The 25613-nt window shown below is 37.7% G+C and overlaps 1 protein-coding gene across 1 annotated transcript in view; it reads right to left on the bottom strand.

The window, feature by feature from the left end:
• Wdfy4 (WDFY family member 4) overlaps nucleotides 1-25613 on the bottom strand; it is a 243992-nt gene that overhangs the window by 93372 nt on the left and 125007 nt on the right. The window contains exons 39-41 of the mRNA XM_076834810.1: nucleotides 8266-8343; nucleotides 2277-2483; nucleotides 870-921 (exon numbers count right to left, since the gene is read on the bottom strand). Of these exons, the coding sequence (XP_076690925.1) occupies nucleotides 870-921; nucleotides 2277-2483; nucleotides 8266-8343 (337 nt within the window). The remainder of the gene's footprint in view (nucleotides 1-869; nucleotides 922-2276; nucleotides 2484-8265; nucleotides 8344-25613) is intronic.

Here is a 25613-nt window from a genome sequence, read left to right as displayed (position 1 = left end):
TTCCTCCTGTGATTTTGGTCACTTTTTTTTTTTAAGAGAGAGAGAGAGAGAGAATTTTATTTATTTTATTTTTTTAAATTTTTTTATTAATTTTTATTGTTGGTTGTTCAAAACATTACATAGTTCTTGATATATCATATTTCACACTTTGATTCAAGTGGAATATGAACTCCCATTTTTACCCCGTATACAGATTGCAGAATCACATCAGTTACACATCCATTGATTTACATATTGCCATACTAGTGAGTGGGTAGAGAGAGAAGAGGGGAGGGGAGGGGGGGAGGGGGGATAGTAGAGGATAGGAAAGGCAGCAGAATACAACAGAGAGAGAGAATTTTAATATTTATTTTTTTTTAGTTTTCAGCAGACACAACATCTTTGTTTGTATGTGGTGCTGAGGATCGAACCTGGGCGGCACGCATGCCAGGCGAGCGAGCTACCGCTTGAGCCACATCCCCAGCCCAATTTTGGTCACTTTTTAAGCATGTATTTGAATTGTAAGGGGACACTTCTAATATCTCCCAGATATAGGATATTGAGAGGACAGCTCAACTCCCACCACCGACCTGCTGCAAAATATATATATATATATATATATATATATATATATATATATATATATATATATATATATATAATTTTTTTTTCAAACTTAATATAAACTTCCTCCCCTAATAGAGTGTCCTGCTCTAGAATAAGGTCCTCTTTATCCTGGAAACACAATAGTGAAAGATCTTAATGTTGTCTATTCTAGCCCTGCAGTATTTTATTCTCTAAAATATTAATCTAATATATTTAGCAAGATATTAAATTAAAAACTGCTTTAATTATTAAAAGGAAAAATAGAAAAAAAATAAACTCAATACCTTGTTTTTCAGCATTGGTTTGAGAAATATCACCCTTTCTGTCTTGGCCTTCCTGAAATGAGACCAGAGAAAAAGAAATTAAGTCCTGTATGCTGGGTTTATGCTCTCCTCCTTAATTACTAAGACTCAGATGCAAGGGGAGGGAAATGCTAAATCCTAAAGGACACAGTAACATGTAAATATTAATATTCCTGAGTCAAAGAGAAGAAAACCCACAACCTTCCATTAAGTAGGATTTACAGTAATTCCCAAAGATGGTGCCAAGATGAGGTTAGATAGCATGCTGGATATGTCTGTGTGCAGATCCCTCTGTAGAGGGGACAGGGAGAGGATCTGGGGCTGGACAGCCTGAGTGACCAGTTTCAGAGCAACCTTGGGCACTGTCATCCACACAATGAGCAAGCTAATTATTTTCCCTACCTCCAATTCCTAAGAAATATATTGAGGAAAAAATACTGCACACTTCCAGACATGTATTGACAACAATTAAAAAAAAAACAACCTCAACTGTCTATTGAATAAATGAAATGTAATTTTAGCTTTAGGGAGTTTTTAGTATGGATAAAAGATACTGGGGTTATAGACCAGAGAACACAGTCAATGTCATATCTTGGGATGAACATAGAAGAAAATATCCAGCATCCCAGTGCTTGGAAGGCGGCCTTTTAGGATATTTTAAATTATGATTGTTCAATTAGAACATGAAAAGTTATTAACAGGTCTTTCTACCACTATGAGATGGATCCAACTGTTTACCCAGCTCTCAAAAGGCAAAAACAACAACAACAACAACAAAAGTGAGCTTGATGATGGTATGAGCTTCATTAGAGCAAACTCCCAGGCACTGCCTGGATTCTGCTGCCAGGAAAATCAAGACAACTTCAGTACCATGTGGTTAAGGGAGCCACTGGCTTGAGTTTGCAGAATTCGCTGAGTTCAAAAGATTTTCACTGTAGAATTTGTTACAGGATTTGCTAGTACAATAAATAATGTGCACAGCAGTGCAGGTTCTAAATGCTCAATGACAAAGAATTTGAGCTGCAGACAATGGTTACCACCTGGCTCTTTCCAGACATTAGTATCCAGATTACTTCCCTAGACTTCTGTGGACTGTAGTGTGGTACAGGGTCAAGGGCACAGATATGAACACTCTGCCATCCATCCACTCATTCATTTATCCATTCAATTATCCTTTCTGGTTATAATTATAGCATTGCTTCTATGTACCTGAGATGATTAGTGTTTATTTTCTTCTACTAAATGACATCAAGAATAAGTTATGCAACACTTTTACATTTACATTCTCGCTCTTATCTGAAGAGAACATTAGACAGGAAAGCTACGAAGCCGCTTCCCTTTCTGTTTACCATCTGGAAACATCACCATCCCTCTATACCCAATGCCTACCTTGCACTTTTCTGGGCTCCGAACCTCCCACGGAGACAAGCGTCTGATGCGTTTCTTCATGCGAGCTGGTCCTTCTCTCCAGTCCAGTTCCCACCGGGAGCAGAACGTGGTTTCTGCCATCTGGCCCCACAGGCCCAGCTCCCCAAAAAGCTGCTCCCGGATCCTGACCCAGGCATTGGCTGCCTTGATATTGCAACATCTCCGCCTCTGGGAAGCAGAAATATGACATCATCCCTGGACACATTTTCCTTAGAGGCATGGCCTCAAACCTCCAAAGGTGGACTGACCAAGTTCCTTATAAATGTTTGAAAGAGTTGCATCATCTAGATAGCTCTGAACACTCTCATGATTGTGCAGTGCTCTTTCTGGATCCAGGAGCAAACCAGGAGAAGGAAAATACTAATGTCTGGAAAGAGCCAGGTGGTAGCCATTGTCTGTAGCACAAGAACTTTGTCATTGAGCATTTCTCAGCTTTGAGATTATTCAATCCCAGTAGAGGGAGGAGAAAACTGTCTATTCACCCTCAGAACCATTAGACTGCTGGCCCTGGACAGAAAGCAACAGGTCCTAAAGTCCCTGAAGCTACTTCTCAGAGTGGATTAGTCAGCTGCTTTGTAAAAATTAGGTGTAGGATTTTATCACAGCCTCTACCCTTCAGAATGGACAGAAATTTTCTATCTATCCATAATTTCTGTCCTTCCAAAATGATGCTGAAAATACTTCTTCTTGTCCACCCAGACTGGAGGTAGAGTAGGAATTAAAAGCCCTGCTGACAGTTGGATTATTTGAGCATGACCATGAGAGGCTTAGCCTGGTTGAGATCTAAAAGCCTCTTGATTCCTAATATCATATGATTCTTGAATGTTCAAGGATTCTAGAATGTTCACAGAAACAAAAGCTTTTTAATAAAAATAATCTTATCTAATATCTGTGAAATCCTCACAGTTTGTGTGGTTTTTAACTGTAACACCTTCTACTAGAATACAATTTAAGTCTTGATGAAAATAAATTGACACTCTACATTGCTTTTGCAGGCCACATTGAGTTTCATATATTATCCGTCAAAGCAACATACTGTACAGTTTGGACAGTAGAATTAACTGTCTTCACAGTGAACTTTTGTAATTATTCAAACACTTGATGGTATTTGCCCTATTGAATTTAAATGTTTCGGAAAACAGAAAGTGCTAACAACAGGAAGTGGAGGTTTCAAAAATTTAACATAAATAGAAAAACAACTTGTGATCGTGCCTTAGGTTGAACCTCTGGCCTTCTGATTTCATATTCTTTACCTAGTAAACACTGTGAGCATAAATTTTCTATCATTCCCATGCAGATACTAACTCTGGAACAGAAGCGATGTCTAAAAAATCCAACAGGTGGCCAAACAGATTTTACCCAGTCTGTCATATTCCAAAGTCTTCCCATGAGCCTGTGAGCTAGACCCCTTTGCTGCAGGGCTGATCATCATTTTATGGACTCGTGATTTCGACTAGCACTACTTCAGTGATTGACAGACTTTAGGATGTAGGCCTTGCAACTCTCAGCCATTTTGAATGAGTAAATCATTCTCAGAACTTGCTAGAAGCTTTCCCATAGAAACATGGCAGGGAGGATAGTGCTCAGCACAAGTTCTTTGATGTCCAGTGAGCCTGGCTTGTCATCATGTTTCCACTATTAGCCAGCAGTTGACCCTAAAGGAGCTTTAGCTTCCTCATCAGTCAAATTTGGCTGATAATATTAACATAATAAAACTACAGACTTATGGAAGGATTAAATGAGACAATATTTTCACAAGTTTAATGTAGTGCTTAACCCAGTTTAGGCAGTCAGTGTTATTATTGTAAATGAGCTAATCCCATTTCACCACGAGATTTTTGTTCCTCTACAGTGCCTAAATTCATATCCAAAACAGTCACAGCATTTTATATAAGGATTCTGGTGGATTAATAAGGAGGCCCAGAAAATAACAACCATCCAAAGCTTTTTAGAGACTTTGATCATATGAAATGAATGCTTGTTTGGAGAAAATATTGCAGTTCCCTGGATGGGACATTATTGCTGTGTTTGAGTAACATGTTGAGCTTTGTAAAGAATGAACAATTCCAAATTGGGTTATCCAGTCTGAGACTCAAATTAGTCTTTCAAGAGCACCCTCTCTATCCCAAATGGTCTTGTTCCTCTCTACTCCATCATTGCAAAACTGGAGGTGCACAGCTGCCTGAATCTTCATCATGGGACACACATTAGCAGCCAGGTATGCAATGGGAAAATTGCTGAGAGATGAGTGATTTCTAAGTTCATGATAGCAAGTTGCATGTGAGCCTAGGACAAAGGATGCTAGATTACTAAATTGCAAAAGCCCTGGGTTCCCCCACCTGCAAAGGTGCTCTGAAATGCCCAAGTTTCTGCACAGTATAAGGTTCTCTCTTAGTTCAAACCACAAATGGACCAAATGCCACTCCTGAGACTCACAGGCAGTGATTCTATTATGTAGGATGTGGCTATGATTTTTGGCTGAACAGAAACACTTGGGTAACAACACTTAGATTTGCCTTTGGGAAACCATTCTTTTCCTACTTTAAGTCTCTGCTGCACTGGTGGGGCTGACCCCAGCTCTGGCTTCAGGTTTGAATGCTTCACCCAAGTCTGGCTAATCTGTAAAGGGTTGTAGGATAGGCTAATGAGCATCATGGCCTGCATTGGGCATGGTGCCTTCTGGAACCAAGGCAGAGGAAGCAGAGGGGTGAATGCACACACACATGCAGCTCCCCCTACACCCTGAAATATACATAGAACACCTTTGTGTGGATCAGGAGAAGTGGGCCCTGGGCATGTATATCCCTATGGGTGTACAGCTTAGGTATGAGAGTGACTTCGTGTAAATTAGAAAATGGTCTTGTTCCAGAATTTATGGCTTGGTGAGCAGAGCATGAGTTCACAGCAGAACCACTTGCACCTTCATCCATGTGCATGTGTCCTCAAAGTCATCAGCAATCTCATACATATGGGTGTGGGTGTGAATTTACATAAACATGTGTGATGTGTGTGAAAGGAAAGAAGGGAGGAGGGAGGGAGGGAGAGAGAGAGAGAGAATGAATACATGATATTTGGATAACTCTGTTTGAAGACCACTCTTCAATTGCATTCTTCAATAATCCAAAATGTTTGTAAGTGGATGGATCTGGAGAACATCATGCTAAGTGAATAAGCAAACTCTCAAATTCTCAAAAATCAAGGATCAGATGATTTCTCTCATATGTAAAAGCTAGAGCAAACTAAGGGAAGAAAGGCAAGGGGTGGGGGACCCCATGAAAATAGGAGATCAGAGGGAGAGACCAGAGGGGAGCAGGAGGGACTGGAAAAGGGAGAAATTGTGGAATGAAACTGACCAAATTATGTGACACATATGAATACACAACAGTGACTTCCACCTTAATGTGTATCTATAAAGAATCACTTTTAAAAACTATTAATAAATAGGAGGAACACTTGTAGAGGAGAGGAAAGAGAACAGGGGGAGGGAGAAGGAAAGGGAAAGAGGAAATCCTGGGAACTGAATGGAGCAAATTAGCTTCCACACATGAAAGATTATGTCAAAAGGAAACCCAATATTACATACAACCATAATGCACGAATAAAAACATTTTTTTAAATAACCCAAAGCCAGTTAGAGTTAGTTTCTGATCCTTGCATCTAAAGGAATTGTGACAAATACTTAATGAGAAGAGTGACTGAACAAGACAGGAAGAGCTCCTGGACCCATAGAGAGCCCGAATGAGAACAAGCAGAACAGCCCCTTACATACTAAGAGAAAGGCCACTTTTCGAGGTGGCTGGCATCTCACAAAGAGCTTCAACATGTAAAGTTTTAGATGGCAATAGCAGGATGAGGTGTTCCTGGGAATTGTGATGAAGCCCTGACATAAGAACAAGATAGTGCAGATGGACCACAGAGAAGTAGATGAATGGAACTTGGGCAAAACAAAGGGAAATCAGTGTAGAGGGAACTATTCCTGCCAGTGTTTCTGGAGTGAGCAGAAATGTGGCAGATCAATTACCAGGAATGTGCTATTTGCTGCTAATATACCGATGCTGGGGTTAACTTCCAGGGCAATAAGCAAAGCCACCTTATCAAGCTGTGGGTTTCCGCCATGTCCAGTGACCTCTCAGAGGAACGTAAAGTGCCAGGACACAGAAGTTTTACATGGTCATTTATTGACAGCCCCGTGGGCAAGGGTCCCTGAACCTCATTGTCACTAACATTGTGGGGAGTATCTATTTGGGTGCACTTGGGAGAAGCATCCCTGAATAAATGGAGCAGATTTCACAAGACTGATTTCTGTTCAGAATTTGACTCTTGATTTTTCTGGAAGTGGAGTGAGGTCTGTGGTGGAAAGTGTTCTGCCCCTTACAAAAGTGGGGTGATTGCTCCAGACCCCATTATCTCCAGCAGACAGTGATTATATCTGCATTCTTTTAAACATCAAAACAATGTTTTAAATATTTAAGCACTTGGAATGCATCCTCATGGATTAACTCTAAAATGCTGATTTTTCTCAAAAATACTTAATCAACAGTAAAACTATACAAATTTTTCAAGTACTTTTCAAACCCCAGTCAGGCTCCACTAATGAAAATGAGCCAGGCCATCATTCCAGGAGGGTGGATTCCTCCCTTCTGGGATTAGAACCTCTACTGCGGTTCCATCCTCCCTACATGAATCTGCAATTTTGCAAATTCAGCAGAAACACACAAAATATCACTGAATACCTTTCTCCTCACCACACCCAAATCTTCTAGGCTCTCCCAACAGAAATGGTCATGCTCCTGACAAGATGCTGATTTGGAAGTTTAGATATACAACATCCTCTGCCTAGAAACAGTGCAAGTATGATAAGAATGTTCCCAAACAAAGGATGAAATTCTAAGCAATTCTTTTTTTCCCCTCAATGGAAACTGATTTGATTAGTCACATTGCTCACCCTAGACAAAATCAGTGAGTCCATATGATGACACATGAATGCATAAGGGTCTGTCCAGCCACAGTTAGCACCCATGAAACCAGCAAGACCCCCTACCATCTATACAGGGTGCAGATAGCAATACTAGAGTAAGGTAGGTGCTCATAGCAAACTTCTAATCCAAACTGAATCTGAAATATCAACTTAACAACTTGTGCAGCTGGAGAAACCAGTCATGCTTGCTGATCCCGAGGACAGTCTTCAAGAGCATGCCTTGTCAACACAAAAGTCACACCTAGATAGGTGCTTAAAATACCCAAACCTGCCCTTATCAGCAGCAACCCATTGCACCTGGGAAAAAAAACACAAAACCCCTAACATGGCCCTAGTCCTTCATCTTCACGCTGTCCCTGCTTAACCCTGGTCCTCCCAGCTACTTCTAGTCAATCAATGGCATCCAGCTCCTTCCTGCCTCAGGACCTTCACCCATGCTCCCTCCTTAGCCCAAACCACTCTTCCGGCAATATTCCTTCTTCTTCAGATCTCAGTTTAAATGGTCACTTTCTTGGACAAGACCTTTGAGTTGCCCAAATTAGATTCCTTCCCTGTTATCGTCTCTCATTGTACCTCTGCTTTCCCTGCCAAGTACCCACCATAAGTTACGATAATCTATTGGTTTGTGAAGTTATTCAAGGTATATCTCTCCTTTACCATGAATCTGTCTGAGGGTGAGGCCTGGGCCTGAAATCTTTGTAATGTGCTCCTAGTTCCCAGTAGATACTGAGGTTCCTGGGTTCCCAAAACCTATTTATTGAGTGCATAAATGAGTAGATGAGTCTCCTTAGTTGCTGACTTTAGATCTTAAGCCCATTGCATGGGTTGTGTAAGTAGAATGAATCACTGATGACCAATTATTGTCTTATACAATCTTAAACTAAAAGCCCCCTTTAATTCTTTCTTTTTTTTTTTAGATTCAAGGTAGATTGAAGTGCACTCTGTAGAGAAAAGATATGTTCTGGTTTTTACCTGTACATGGTCTTTGTATAAAGATGCATATAGCTCCTGTCCTTTTCTTCTGTAGTTCTCTATACATGACACAAAATCCTGGAGAAAAGAGAAAACAAGCCATAGCTTAATGACACCTGTGAGTTTAGGTTTTTGTTTTGGTACCAGGAATTGAACCCAGAGACACTTAACCATTGAGCCACATCTTCAGCCCCCTTTCAAATTTTATTTAGAGAAAGTCTCAACTGAATTGCTTAGGGCTTCGAAATTGAGATCCTCCTGTCTCAGCCTCCAGTGATGTTCCTCTTTTAGGCAGCTGCTGATGTACAAGAAGTGTAAGGCTGAGAGAATGATAAGATATGTAAAGCCCTAGCAGTCTCAGCCTGGAGAAATCCACAGGATAAAGACTTTAAGGTAGGATTTCTGATGGGCTACACCATAAGGATCAAGGAAGACTAGAAATTGTCCAGGCTTCACAAGACTGAAACCCACAACCAATTAGCCCAATCCCTGATGGCAGTGCAGTGACCTGCCTGTCTCTATTCCAACCACGTGCCAGAAAGAGAGTCCTCCCTGGAGAAGATAACATCACCTAGAGTCTCTAAAACAGAACTTTCATAGAAAATGTTCAGCAGTTAAATATAAATTTCTAGATGTGCCCATTAAAAAAAGACCAACAGAAAAATACAATAAAACATATACACATGTATGTGGGTATAAGAGTTATCAGATGTGGGCCTTAAAATAAAGCAAGTAATATGCTTCAAAAATGAAATATGGTGAGTTTTGCAGGAGATGTGCAATCAATGAAAAACTAAAAAATAAAAAATTTATTCTGTAAAATGAATTAGTGGAAATTAAAAATTCTAGATTGGATTTAAAAGAATGATCACAACTGAACAAAGAATTAATAAACTTCACAAAATAACTTTGCTAAACTGTGAGATAAAAGTATGGAATATATTAAAAACACAAAAACCTATACGTAACATAGAGAAAGGAAGTAAATTGTATACAGTTTGAAAAAAATAAATAAAAATCAAATTACAATTAATATTATGCACAAATAAAAATTTAGAAATCCAATAATAACTGCTACAATTAGGAAAAATTTAGCAAGATATCTGAATTAAAAAACCTAACTATATTTTATATGTTAACAATAAATAATTTTTGAAAGTTGAAAATTATAATCTATTTGTTTGATATTTCAGAATGCTAAACACTTAGAAATAACTTAAACCACCCAATCCAATTTTGTCAGATTGGACAAAATGTAAACAAGACCTAAGTGAATATTTATAAAAAATACTGGTCTACAGGAGATTTTGGATTGAAAGATACAAACAAAGCAAAATGAGAAGTGAAAAAGATGCATCACAAAAAAACAGTAGCCACAAGAAAACTGAAGAGTCTATATTAATAACAGATTTTTTAAAATTCAAGACAAAAAAGAAACCAAAGATTTTTTTATAAAGGACACTTCAAGACATTTTACAAGACCCTGATACAAAAACCAGGCAAAGCCATCATAAGAGAAGAAAACTACAGACCAGTATTTTTTATAAATATGAATGCAAAAATCACTGACAAAACACTATCAAACCGATTGCAGCAACATATAAAGATAATGATATAACATGACCATATAGAATTTAATACTAATAAGGCAATAAGGTTGGTTTAACATCTGAAAATAATGTAATGCCCCACATCATTAGAATTAAAATTCATGATTATTTTAATAGATATATAAAATAGGTATATAAATAGATGTATAAAAATATTTGACAAAATCTAAAACCCTTTAGAGACCAAAAAAAAAAAAAAAAAAAAAAAGCCATCCAACCAGGAAAAAAGGGGAATTTTCTCAGCCTTATAAATAATATTTACCAAACCCCACAGATAACATCATATTTAATGGTGAAAGACTGGAAGCTTTTCCCCTAACATCAGAAATAAGAGAAGGATATCCACTCCTACCACTTCTAGTTAGCATTATGCTGAAAGTTCTAAACAGGAAAATTAGGCAGGAAAAAGAAATGAAGGACATTCAAATTGGAAAGTGGAAGTAATCTCTGTTCACAGATGACATGACCCTATATGTAAAAAATCCTAAATAATCTAAAAGAATGACTAGAACTAATAAATTAATTAAAATTGCAATATACAAGGTCAAACTGCATAAATCAGTTTTGCCCCTATATAATGCCAATGGAAAACATCCAAAAAGAAAATTAAGAAATCAATTTCATTTAAAATCATATCCAAAAGGATAAAATACCTGGCAAAAAATATAGCCAAGCTGGTTAAACAGCTATACATTGGAAATTACAAAACATTGCTGAAAGAAATTTTAGAAGCCCTAAAAGAATGGAAAGAAATCTCATGTTCATTAGTAAGAAGATAAATAGTGTTAAAATGTCAGTACTTTTTAAAGCAATCTACAGAATTAAATCAATTCCTATCAAATTTCAGAGATCTTTTATTTCTAGAAATCAAAAAACCAATCAAGTTGTACGGAATTACAAAGGACCCCCAAATAGTCAAGACAACCTTCACAAAGAAGAATTATGTTCACTCATACTTTTTAGTTTCAAAATTTACTTAAGCAATGGCACTGGCATAAAGATAGACATGTAAACCTCATGTCTATGGTTGGTGGATATTTGTTTTTACAAGGATATCCAAACAATTCAACAAGGAAGGAGCAATCTCTTTAACAAACAATGCTGGAAAACTAGATAGCCACATGCCAAAAAAAAAAAAAAAAGAAAGAAAGAAAAAAATTAATTCCCTCTTTATGATATACAAAAGTTAACTCAAAATGAAACAAAGATCCAAATAAAAGAGCAAAACTATAAAACTCTTATAAGAAAATTCATGAATAATTCTTCATGATCTCAGTTTTATACGATTTAGTTTTGACACCAAAAGCACAAGCAACACACACACACACACACACACTCTAAATTGAAATTCACCCAAACTAAAAACTTTTTTGCTTTAAAAGATACTATCATCCACATAATTAAAAAATCAAAGAATAAAAAAAATAATCATAAATAATGATGTTTGGGCCAATGACAGATATATAGCATTTCCATAAGATTATTATACAACTGAAAACTTCCTATCATCTAGTGACATCATAGCCATCATATGTCACAATGTGATGTATGCATTATTTATGTGTTTATGTTGATGCTGGTATAAACAAGTCTACTGCTCTGACAGTCATATTAAGTAATATAAAAGTATAGCACATATAATTATGTACCAGATATTATACTTTGTGATAATAATGAACAACTGATACTGGTTTATGAATTTACCAAACTATACTTCTACTTATAAAAAATTAATTTACTATAAAGTATGCCATTAGGCCAGCAGTGTCTTCATACATAGAGTGCTTGACCTATACAATATAGGTTTGTGTTAAGTATACTCTGGTGTTCATGCAACAATAAAATTGCCTAATGATGGATTTCTCAGAATGAATCCCTGTTATTATATGATGCATGACTGTACTTATAAATCATACATCTGATAAGGGATTTGCTTCTACATTATATAAAGAACTCTTAGATATCAATAATAAAAGTGAAGACTAACCCTATTTTAAAATGGACAAAAAAATCTGAAGTTTTCTGAGAAAGACATCCAAATGGGTAACAAGCATGTGATGTGTTTTAATGTAATCTTGCCCGGTAACAAGCATGGCATTATTTATCATCAGGGAAATGTAAACAATACCCACAAGGAGATCAATGAGCTAACCAAATAAATAGGATGGCTAGAATCAAAACTCCAGATAATAGCAAGTATTAATGAAGACATGGATAAATTGGAGCTCTGTACACTGAAGGTTAGAAAATCGCCTGATGGTTCTTCAAATAATTCAACATAGAGCTACCATTGACCCAGAAATTTCACTCCTAGATGTGTAACCAAGATAAAAATTATGCCCAAACAAAAATTTGTACACAACTATTTAGCAGTATTATTCATAACATCCCCAAATTATAAACCAAATACCTATCAACTAATGAATGGATAAACAAAAATGGGTCTATGTATATAATGGACAATTATTTGGCCCAAAAAAAGTTTTGAAACTTGTTACAAGTTGATGAACCTTAAAAATAACATTCGAAATTAAAGAAGTCAATCTCAAAAGTCCACATATTTTGACTTCATTTATATGAAATATCCATAAAGAGAGAAAGATATTATAGTTGCTTAGGCCTGGGGGTATGGGGGATATTAGGGTGATAGTTAAAAAATAGGAAGTCTCTTTTTGAGGTTATAAAAATGTTAAATGTTATAAAATTGACTAAGGTGATGATTACACATATCTGTGTATGTACTATAAGCCACCAAATTGTTCATTTAAGTGAATTATGTTTAATAAATCTGCTTAATATACAAATATTTCTGACACTGAAAAAAATCCAGAGTCTTATACAAAGATTTATACCAAGAACAGGGAAAATCTCAAACTGAATAAAAGAAGACAATTAACCGATGCTAACAGTGACATGGCAGAAATGTAAGAATTACTTAACAAAGATTTTAAAGCAGCTATTATTATAAAGATGCTTCAACCACTACCAATTAGAAATATGCCTGAAGCAAATAAAAAAAAATTGTGAACATCACTCGAGAAAAAAAAAAATCTCACCAGAGAAATCAGAACACATAAATAACCAAATACAAACTTTAGAATTAAAAAAATAAAACAACCAAATAGGGGAAAAACCCTCAATGGATGAGCTCAATAGCAGAATGCAAGTAACAGAGGGAAGAATCAGTGAACAAGAAAACTGAAAGATAGCAATTAGACATGCTGAGCTACAGAGAGAAAACAGAATGGGAAGAAGTCCAAAGAGCTTTAGGAACCTCTGGAACCACAATAAAAGATCTATTATATGTGCCATCAGAATCCAAGCTAGAAAGACAAAGAGGGTGGTGCTTAAAAACTACTTTAATAAATAACAGCTAAAAACTTTCCAAATTGACAAAAGACATAAACCTACAAGTTCAAAAATAATCCAATTTAAAAATTGATTATTGCTTTTTTCTCCCACTTTGGTATCAGACATTGAATCCAGGGGCACTAAATCATTGATCCATATCCCCAGCCCTTTTGTAAAATTTTGAGACAGGTTCTTCCTAAGTTGCTCAGGACCTAATTAAATTGCTGAGGCTGTCTTTGAACTTGTGACCCTTCTGCCTCAGCCTCCTGAGCCATTGGGATTACAGGCATTAGTCACCACGCCCGGCCCTACAGCTAAACTTATATTTAACATAAAATGATGAAAACTTTCCCTCTAAGACTGAAAAGTTGTCTGCTTTCACTGCTCTTGTTCCATGTACTAGAAGTTCTAGGCAGTGCAACAAAGCAAAAAGAAATAAAAGCCACTTAGATTGAAAATAAAGAAATAAAACAGTCTCTATTTGCAGATGCGTTGACTGTTGAATTCTCAAGGTATTTTCAAAAACAAAACTCAGCAAGTTATATACTCAAGGTATTTACCAAAATACATAAGGTCATAGGGTACAATATCAGTTTACATATATCAATTATATTAAAAATATTAGTAATAGATACTAAAATAAAAAAAGCATTTTTAATTGCCCCCAAATAATAAAATACTTAGAAGTAAATATAAAACAACACACACAAGACTCGTATGCTTCAAATTATAAAATGAAGATAACAGAAATCAAAGAATATCTAAATAAAGGGCTGAACTAGCTGCCTCTGTCATTGAACATCACTTTTATTTAAAAGAATGGCTAGTGGACAAAATTATAGTTATTAACACTTGAGTGTTTGGCACATATTTCCTTGAAAATGAACCAACCAAACCTGCTCTCTCAAGTAAAACAAGTGACAGCATTTTCGTCCAAAATGTGATAAAATCTGAGCTTTCAAGCAAGTATTAACATTTTGAAAAACTTGCATCTGTCTCTGTGAGCTTGTGTTTCCCAATAAATAGCTAAAATTTTTTTCTAAAAAGATTAGTGGTGACATGAGCATGATTTTTCCATATTGCATCATGAAATGTATCAACTGGGAGATTATGTAACTCAGGAAACAATGTATGTTACACATATGTTCCAATGCATGTTTCAAATACTATATGGGTTAAAATATTCATTCCAAAGGCAAGATAGTTCAAAGAAATTTAATGTCACAGAAGGGAAAAATTTTCACTAATAAAGATTTAAAGTATCTTTAAGAAATGACCACTTGTTGAATTTTGGTGTAGTAGCAAAGATAATATATGTAATTTTCAATAAAAGCTATTAAAATACTCCTTCCTTTCCTAACTACATATCTGTGGAAGACATTTTACATATTTCAACCATGGTGGGTCAGATATATTACAGAAGTTTGAATAAGGAAGCAGAATGAGAATCCTTTGGTCTACTACTAAGTCCTACAGTTATTAAAAAGATTTGCAAAAAAATATATAATGCCACTCTTCTCACATTTTTTTGCTTTGAAAATATATTTATTTAAAATTTCTTGATGTTTACACATAATTGGTTTATTATTGTTATGTTAAAATGAATTTTTAAATGCATCATTTTTAAAGTTTTATTTTAATTTTTATTATGGTAGATATAATCTATATAAACAAAAGCTATTTGGTATCCTCACTGATTTTTGAGAGGGCAAAGAGATCCTGAGACCAAAGAGTTTGAGAACTGTTGCTTTATCACCACAAGAATGAGTTACTTGCTGCTTTATGCAATGACATTGAAAAATCTTGCAAACATAACTTACAGTAAAATAAGCGAGATAAAATAGTACATACAATGTTATTTCATTTAAATAAAATTTAAAATGTGGAAAACATATAGTATTAGATGCCAGTGGAAGGTCTACTTTGGGGGCAGAGGGCACTAGTGATTAAAATGGAATATTGGGATAGAGATGCTTCTGGGGTGGTATCAATGTGATTTTTTTTTTAGTCTAATTGGTGGTCAGATATTACATGGTTAAAATTCTCATTCTGTATATTTGTGACTTGAATACTTTTTCCTCTGTATGCAATGCTTCAATAAAATTAAAAAAGTGTTTATTGGCAAAACTAAAAAATATGAAAACAATATAATTTTTGAAATTCAGTTACTGTTTTGTAATAATGGGAATAGAGTGATTTCTTTTTTTTTTTGCAAAAAATTTCTTCAATATTATTGTTCCATTGTTCATACACATTTATAAATAAAGCAATCATTATGAGCATCACAAGTGATATAAAATGCTGAAAAATTTGACTAATTCTACATCTACGGCAAAAGCCCAGATTTCTTTTGAATATGATGCTTTGGAGACAAGAAACAGGAGTAGAGAACCCCCGTGGGGCAGTTGGACACAAAGCAGCTGCCTTCAAACAGCAAATGTGCTATCTTGCCAAAGAAGGATGGGCTTTGGATGGCCCCAGGAGGTTAAGTGGGCCCAGAGCAGGGAGTTTGGGGCAGGCCAGCTTCGGCATGATAATATGGAACACTTCCCTGTTGTTCTAGTGTTGCAGAACCACAGCATCGGAGGTAGAAGGCAGGGGAGTCCAGATACCTTGGGTTTTGGCCCTGGGCAGTCATGTTACATGCCACTTAATCTTTCTAAAATTTAATTTTGTCATCTATAAAATGAGGTTACTAGTACCTCCTTTGTCTTTTCTGCAGAGATGTTATGAAGGTAGGATGAAGCAGTATATTGAAAGCAGTTTGTAAAAGCAGTTTGCAAAGTGGCACCCAAAGAGACTATTTGGGTGTGAAGTATTGGAGTCATGAATAAGATCTGTTGCCAAACCAATCAACCAACCTATCAACCAACCAACCAACCAAACAAATCTAGATGGCCTCCTCGAAATTAACATTTATGGAAAATGCTATAGGAGTTCAGTTGTAAATCACCTTCACTCTCCAAATGAATACCCTGACTATAATAGCAGGTTGTTTATACTTTGGCTTGGATATTCCATTTCTGGCTTAAATTTAACTCTCTGTTCTTAAGTTCAGGAAACATTCATTGAGCACCTAACATTTTTCAGGCACTGGAATACACAAATGAACCCCAATGTATGGTTTTATAGGGCTTATGAGAGAAACAGAGAATTGTGAGCCAACAAGGCCACCATTGGGCCACAGAATAGGGAAACTTTGCCTGAGTCAGAGTCCAGAGAAGACTCCTTGGATGAAATGTTGTTCTTCCTGAATCTTAAAAGGAAGGTTTTAAGTAGAAGTCTGAACTGGGTTTTTGTTTGTTGAGCGTTCACATGATGAAACAGCAATGTAGAAGAGTCAAGTTCAAGGACTATATGGAAAGTCAGGCTGGTAGGATTGATGACCACATCAGAGGGCAAGAATTATTCTAAAATGTCTGAATGAATAAAATTAAAGAAGCTAAGAAAAAGTAAGAGAGAATACAAAAACAAAAGTAAGTTTGTGAAATAAGAAGATAGCCGGTAGTCTCTAGAAGACAGCTCAAGAGAGCGATCCAAGGTCAATATAAGTTTGTGAGTCATCATCACTCAGAGAGTAGACAAACCCTGAAAGATATAAAAGACCCTAAGGGAAGAAAGTACAGAGAACTCTAGTGAAGTTTAGGCCAGGAGAAGGGTTAGACAGGCTTAAAGAAGATCAGAAGAGAAACATCACAGAGAAGACTTGACAATAGAGATGAGGCCAGAGAATGTTCAGGGGAGTTATCCATAGAAATTGGTCATTGGTAACTTTTCCAAGAATCATTTCAGAGGAATGATTAGACAGCAATAGGCCAGGTATAGGTTTGAAAACCAGAAAATGAGACAGTGAGGGCAGACAGTTCATGACCGAAGGAGAGAAGAAAAGGAGGTGGGAGAAGATTCATAAGCTAAAATAGAAAGGATGAGATGGATTCCAGCTCAATAGGCCCTCCATATTCTCAAGTCCATCCTAGGATTCAACCACTAAAAAAAGTTACGCTGTTGCTTACATGTATTATGCAGTTAGGTCCATGGTTGCTTCTGTATGGAACATGTCCAGACATTTTTTTTGACCATTGTTCCCTAAACAATACAGTATAAGGAGTATTTACATAACACTTATATTGTGTTATTGAAAGTAATCAAGAGATGGTTTGAGGTATACAGAAGGATGTGCACAGGTTATATGCAATAATTACCTATCACTTTATATAAGACACTTGAACATCTGAGGATTTTGATATCAGTGAGGATCCTGGAATCGATCCAACACAGGTACTGTGGGGTAACTTAAATTAATAGGCTTAGAGAAGCTTGGCATAGAAAGGAAATGGTCAAAGAGCAATGGAACGTGCTGGGGCATAGCTCAGGGATACAGCACTTGCGTAGCATGTGTGAGGTCCTGGGTTCAATCCCCAATACTGCAAAAGAGAAAAAAAAATAAAGGACAACAGTAGAATAGAGGAAGGGGATCAAGGGGAAAAAAGGATGGGAGGGCAAGGAGAGGTACCAGGGAATTAAATTGACCAAATTATTCCATGTACATATGTAAATATACTGCAATATATCCCACTTGTATCTGTAATTATCATATACCAATTAAAAGTTCCAAAAATAAATAGAAGAGAAGCTAGTAGACTAGAAGGGGACTAGGGGGAGGGAAGAGTGGAGGTAAAGGGAAACTACTAGGGAATGAAATGGAACAAATTATGTGCATGTATGAATATGTCACAATGAACCCCACTATTATGTATAATTATAATGCACTAATAACAACACAGAAAATGAGTGAACGGCAGAAAGATCCTCAGGGGGAAGGGAGCAGGGGTGGGAGAAGGGCAAGGGGAGGTTCAAGGGACTGAATTAAAATAAGTTATATTCCATACTTTTATAATTATGTCAAAATAGATTCTACCTCCATGTATAACTAAAAAGAACCAATAAAAAATAAAAAATAATCTAAAAAAATGTAATGAAAAATGGTCACTGAAGATTCAGTATTCCCAGGATCAGAGAAGAAAGGAGGGGATCCATAGCACAGGTAAGGTTTGACCTGAGTAATGGAGAAAAGAGGCCTTTCCTGCTTGCTGGCTGGAGGGCTAGGTATAAGGATGAGTGCAGATGCAGGTGAGATTGTTAGTGGTGCCTGGAGAGGGAGGTGGGTCACACCTGATGGCTTCCATTTCCAGGGTGAGTTGGAAAGCAAGGCAGATCAGCTTCCCCTAAGAGCTGAGCAGAGGTTATGAGCAGAATGGCAAATGTTTAGAAAGACTGGAGGGAGAACTGACCAAGGGCACATCAATGGGTTATCTAAGAGTATGGATTATTTAAGAGTATGGATGTGATCCCTTGATCTGTTCTGACAACATTGTATCTACTTGACTAACATGAACACAGCCATTTTACAATGCCAAAAGGGTTTCCATGTGCATATCATATTTAACCTCTTTCACAAAAATCTTTGTTGTTATTAGTCCTGTTTTACAGAAGAGGACATTGAGGCCAAGTGAGGAAAAGCGACTTCATGAATACAGGGAGTGGAAGAGGAGCACTTGGACTCTGTCACTGTATGCGTCACCCCTACACAAATTTCCACCCTGTCATCTCCACAATGTTTAACAAACATTATGTCCCACTGGCCTTTGAGTCCTTTTATGCTTGGAAAATTGTGATATTCAGGATGTAGAGAAAGAAGGAAGGAGATTTGGGTCAGTTCAAGGGCAGAAGCACATCTGCCTGTATAGCCGTGAATGTGGCATGTTGGTTAGGGACAAATTCAGAGAAGAGTTCTGCATAGCTTATTGGAATTAAATAGCCTTTGCTTAGCAACTGCCAGTGCATTAAAGAGTTTGAGAAGCTTTGAAGTAGAACAAAGGGACTCCAAAGGCTGTTTGGAGAATTGAGAGGGAACCAGAGCTGGTGCTTAGGGCCCTGATCTGCCAGTGCCTCCTTAGGGAGGGTGTGGCTTCAGGATACAGGTCTGATCTTGGAATGGGAGTTGGGCACAACCTACCTAGAGGGTCACTTTTAAGTGAACCGACCACAGATCAATGGTGCCCACCTTTTCCAGGGTCACTCCTGGGGCTGGCCAGCTGCTAGTAATACTCCTGTCCCAGCTTTCCCACAGGAAGCACCCGCTGTCCACTGATGACAGTCATTACACTTGTTTGTTTAAAGCATCATTAGTCCTGTAATCACAGATGCATAGTCTCAAAAAATGAGAAAGGCCAATATCTGAGGGCAGCAGCTCAGATCCCTTTCAGAAACTTGGTGCTAAGATGACAGTTCTGAGTCCAGCCTTAAGGGAATATAAACAATTTGCTAAGCTCCTTTTAAACTCTGCAATGGAACACTCCATGCTCCAGATAGTGGCTGTTCCATAAGCCAGTGTCACTGACTGACTAGAAGGCACATCCAGTCCCCAGACAATTCACAATGCACTTGTAGCACAGATGAGAAATAAATATTTGCAATTGTAGGCTAATTAGATTTGGGAGAGTTTGTTACTGCAACATAGCTTTTAGAAAGGGTTAGAACAAAATTGCATTAAAACATTTTTCACTGCTAGTAATTTATGATGAAGGGGTATAGCTATGTGGTAGAACATATATTTAGCATGTGCAAGACTCTCAGTTCACCTCGTAGCAACAGTCTACTACCTCTCCCATTAAAAAAAAAACAAAACACATTCATGAGCAAGAAAAAGAGATGGAGAAAGTTTCAGTGAAAGCAAGTGGGCGAGCAGTTAAATATTATGAGCAAAAAATTTGAACAATTTGAGCAACAAGATGAGTAACTTAATGGGCTTAATGGATATAACCCAAATTTTGAAGTAAATATGGTGAGTCCCTACTGATATGCATAAAAGATTGAATAACAAACAAACGGGGGAGAAAAAAACCTTCCTTATAAAAGAATTTCTGATGATAGACTTCATGTAGATACTGCCCTCTCCAGGATGTGGGCTTAATTGTTCACCCCCATGCAAAGGTAGGATGAACTTAATGACTTGTATCCAAAGAGTCAAATAAGGAAAGAGGAAAAAATAACTTTACAGTCAAGAAATCTGACAGATCCCACCATGTGATGAAGGTTAATGTCACCAGGGATAATGTCACCTAAATCTCACATGCCCCCTGATATGATGCAATGATTAGGGCACTTCACCTGCTTGGACTTCTGTCCAAAGCTCCATGACCCCAGGTAAACCATGAGAAAAATGTTACACAAACTGTTTTAGTCAGCTTTTTTGCTGCTGTGACTAAATGACCCAACCAGCACAACTGTGGAGGAAGAATTTTGAGGGCTCACAGTTTCAGAGGTCTCAATCCACAGACTGCCAGCTCTGTTTCTCAGGGCTTCAGGTGAGACAGGAACAAAATGGCAGAAAAGTATGGCAGAGAGAAGCGGCTTATGTGGTGATTAGGAAACAGAGAGAAAGTCCACTTGCCAGATACAAATATATACCCCAAAACCATGACCCGATTCCACCTTCTCTAGCCACATCTTACCACTTTAGTTACTGCTCAGTTAATCCCTGCCAGGGATTAAATCACTGATTGGGTTAAGACTTTTACAACCCAATCAGTTCTCCTCTGAACCTTCTTGCTTTGTCTCACACGTGAGCTTTTGGGGGACAACTCACATCCAACCCATAACACAAACTCAATGGCAAGGTCTTCTTGAAACTATCAAGGTCATGAGAAGATAGAGAAAATCTGAGAGACTGTCATAGAGGAGACTAAGGAGACATAACTAAATGTAGTGTGGTAGCCTGGATTAAATACTGGATTAGTGGAAAACTGGTGAAATCAAAACAAAGCCTGGACTTTAGTTAATAGTAATGTATCAATGTCTGCATTTTAGCTTTGTTTGATGATCACAGAAGATGTTAACAACAGGAAGAACCAGATAAGGAGAATACGAAAGTTTTGAACATGAATATGAAAATTATTTCAAAATGAAAAGTACATTTTAAAAAATACAATGGGAATTCTCCCAGTCCTTCATCTTAAGCCCCAGTGTGAATTTGAGATGGGACATGGAAGTCACTATTGTCTCAGGTATACACTGTCCTACTGTCTCTTGTAGGTGAAAATAGCTCATTGTGCCAAATGCAATTTTTCTGTTTACAGACAAGTATTTTTGGATCATTTTATCCCCCAAATTACATAAGAGAGTCACTTCATCAGGTACTTCACAAAGAAATAATAATGAACCCCTTAAACTAGTGGAAAATTGCCTGGTAAAAAAGGTACTGTGAAAATTTAGGGAAATTTAAAGAGTAATATTGGCAAATTGGTTTCTATTTTATGAACAGATTTTTAAACTTAACCATGTATAATATATGAGTCTACTTTGGGAAGTCTTCTTTGTAATTTTTCAAAGTTTCTGAATGTTCATTAATCGACAATTCCATAAAGGAAAGCAATGACCAAGTTGTTGAGAGTCAGATCCAGACTTCTTTAGCATGTAACTTCCTCTGGCCAAAGACAGGTTCAAGTTAAGCGGGTGACCTTCCATTCATTCAGGCAGAAGTAAGGCTGCCACTGTGGGAGACTTCTGATGGCATGGATTGCAGGCTTTCATTGGTCACAATGGTCACTCATTGGTAACCTCTCCTCCACTGATGCAGGATGGAAGGATGGGGAATTTGATGAATAATATCATGTAGTCAAGAGGCAGTGGGCAACAGAGGAAAACAAGCCTGTGGTTTTGCCGTTATCATGTAAACAGTAATTGTTATTAATGCCCTTGTCTTCCCTGGCATGACTCCCCTGGGCTCCTATGGTAGAGGGTAAACCCTGCAGAGACAGCACTCTGCTTTATATTGACTAATTTCCCTACCAGCCACCCTGCAATAAATCCCCAGGGGCTTATTGTATGATCCGAAGGCTGATAAGGGAAGGCAATGATCATAGTTTGGGAACTTGAAAGGAAGCTCACAGACCTTTGGCACTCCTACCCTGGGCCAGTTTCTTGGGTCTCTTCCTGTCTGGAGTAAAATACTCCATTTGATCAGGATTAATAAGCACTGGCCTTGTTTATTTTCCCATTCCACTTACAACCTCTTATATGTAATTTAGTATAACAATGAGGGTCTCCCTCCGTTTCCATGCAATTCCCCTTTTCTCTCCCTTTCCCTCCCACCTCATGTCTCTGTTTAAAGTTAATCTTTTCTTCCTGCTCTTCCTCCCTGCTTTATTCTTAGTTGCTCTCATTATATCAAAGATGACATTTGGTATTTGTTTTTTAGAGATTGGCTAACTTCACTAAGCATAATCTGCTCTAGTGCCATCCATTTCCCTGCAAATTCCAAGATTTTGTCATTTTTTAGTGCTGCGTAATACTCCATGGTGTATAGATGCCACATTTTTTTAATCCATTCATCCATTGAAGGGCATCTGGGTTGGTTCCACAATCTAGCTATTGTAAATTGTGCTGCTATGAACATCGATGTGGCAGTATCCCGGGTAGAGAGAGAAGATGGGAGGGGAGGGGAGGGGGGATAGTAGAGGATAGGAAAGGTAGCAGAATACAACAGTTACTATTATGGTATTATGTAAAAATGTGGATGTGTAACCCATGTGATTCTGCAATCTGTACTTGGGGTAAAAAAGGGAGTTCATAACTCACTTGAAGCTAATGTATGCTAATGTATGAAATATGATATGTCAAGAGCTTTGTAGGGTTTTGAACAACCAATAAAAAAAAAAAAATAAGCACTGGCAGGGCCACTGGCAGGGCCACTGACAGTACCCTGAGTTCCATGAAGAACAAGGGTCAGGGACTGACAGTCCTTGCTCCTTAGTCCCCCTGGCACATTTAACCCCATCTGAAATGCAGTCTTTTCCCAGTTGTGAAACACCCAGGAAAGATATTATAATATTACCCTTATCTGAGGGAATACATTCTAAGACCCCCCAGTGGATGCCTGAAGTCTCTGATGGCACCAAATCTTATAAATTAATGTTTTTTTAATCTTAACTAAGCTTTTATCAAGCTCTATGGCCATAACTCATGCAGTTCAAGGTGTGATGGTAAAATTAGCATGTATTTCTTATTTCTTCATGATTTCACAGAAGTTTTTACCATAGATCTTAGTAACTTAAGCACACACATTTTTTCTTTCCTTGTTAAGAACTTCTACCTTTTTGTTTGAAAAAAGCATTTTAAGGTGTTTCTTTGACATATAGGAATTTCCAGGATCATTATTCTTGAGTGTTGGGAAAATTATTAAATAAAATAAGAGTTACATGAGTACAAATACTCTAATACCATGAGAGTCTAACTAGTGACTGAGCGATGATGCCTGAATTAAAAACAAAACAAAACATACAACTTACATGGCTACCTAAGTGACTCATGAGCATGGGTTTGCTGCACTAATAGATGATTCACATCTTGGAGGGACAGGGTGGGATGGTACAAAATTTCATCACAATACTTAGAATGGTGTGCATTTAAAATTTACAAATTGTTTATTTCTAGAATTTTTCCATTTAACATTTTCAGATCATGAGTAACTGAAAAGAGAGACAGTAAAACTGTGGACAAAGAAGAACTACTGTACCTAAACAGTTTAGGTATTGTGCATCTTCCACTTAAGGCTGACATATCTACCTCTAAATGCAAGTTCTTACTGGAGATCAGGGTTAAGTTAAATAATAGAGGCAATTAATAAAATAGAAAAAAAATTAAATAAAATGCTATTTCTTGGAAAATCATGCATAATATCCATATGTGTGCCCATAAGATATTAGCAGACCCTTATGAAGAAGGTACACTGTGTGCTGAGTGTCAGAGCAGCCTGAGCTCCCACCCAGCTGTGGTTGTGGTCCAGGGGTCTCCGGGGGACGTCTGTTTGGATGACTCAGGCCAGGAGACGCTTTTTCTTTGAGCGCCCAGATAATTGCACTTTTCTCTGCTGTGGAGACACAGCCCCTGGATCCTTAATAAATGTCAAGCAATACCAGAGTAATAATCATATTTCCAGCAATAATGACAAACAACTGGGGCTCAGAGTGGGTGAAGAGGGACCAGATCACCACAGTGCAATTCATCTCTTGTTAAATTCACTCACATATTAATTTCTAAGATGAACAGTGGTTTCTAATTTGTCTTTTTTGAACTGTGATGTTTTTATTAAATTCAATCATCATGAGTACACAGAGAATGACTACTTGAAAAAAAAAAAAAACCCCACTCTGGTAGGGCTGAGGATGGATGTTTTAAAATTGCAGATAGTCAGCCTTCTTAAGGAAGCCATCCTCCTCTTTGGGTGTCAGGACCTCTGTGTGGCTCAGATGGATGGGGGGTGTCACTAGGCTGGCCTTTCCTGAACTTGGTTTCTTCTCTCAGACTGAGAGTCTCTCTCAGATTCTTTCTTGGAAATTATGCTGTAAATTCTTACCTCCCAAGGCTGGGGCCAAAACATAGTGTCACAGGAAGGGGTCCAGAGGAGAGATGGAGGTGAAGACCGACCCTGGGATCTGCAACCCACAGAAACATCTCCCCCCTAATCAGGAGGCACACTGTTAGGGAACGAGCTCATATGTTGAGGTCCTAACCCCTACCACCTCAGAAGGTGACTTGCATTTGGAGATAGGTCCGTTAAGGAGGTGACTGAGCTTAATTGAGGCTATTAGTGCAGGCCCTAATCCAATCTGACTGGGGTCCTTGGAAGAGTAAGAGGCACCAGAGGCCTGTAGTGAGAAGAAGCCATGTATGAACCAAGAAGGAATCCAAATGGGCACCAAAAGACACCAAGCCAGTGCTTCTGGCACTTTGTCCTCTATCATCCAGAACTGTGAAAACAGAAATGTCTGTTGTTTAAGCTGCCCAGGGGGTGGTATTTTTTTATTTTTTAATGGCAGCCTGAGAGGACTGATAGAGGACCAGTACCCCTTATCCAAAATGCTTGGGAACACTGTGTTTCTGATTTTTATTTTTTCAGACTTTAGAGTATTTGCATATACATAATGAGATATCTTGGGGGCTATCTCATGGATACAAACATTAAAATAATTTACATTTTATATATACCTTATCTACATGGCTTGAAGGTAATTTTATATAATTTGACCCATCACAAATCAGATTTGGAATCTTCCACTAATAACATCATGCCCGTGTTCAAAAGGTTTTGGACCTTGGAAAACTTGGAATTGGGATTTTTTTTGGCTAAGGATGCTCAACGTACAGGTGCTTTCACTCCAAATAATGCCTGGCCCTGAGGCACCTGAATACTGCAACAGACATTTCTCAGAGAGTAAACAGAGACTGGAGTTTACCCAGAAGTTTCCTTTTTTAGCTGGGCACGGTGGCACATACCTGTAATCCCAGCGACTTGGGAGGCTGAAGCAGGAGGATTGAGAGTTCAAA

Source organism: Callospermophilus lateralis, chromosome 15 (genome assembly GCF_048772815.1).
Source record: "Callospermophilus lateralis isolate mCalLat2 chromosome 15, mCalLat2.hap1, whole genome shotgun sequence".
Taxonomy (NCBI): domain Eukaryota; kingdom Metazoa; phylum Chordata; class Mammalia; order Rodentia; family Sciuridae; genus Callospermophilus; species Callospermophilus lateralis.
Note: the sequence above shows the minus strand (reverse complement) of the source record. Positions and strands in the feature narration are given on the sequence as shown.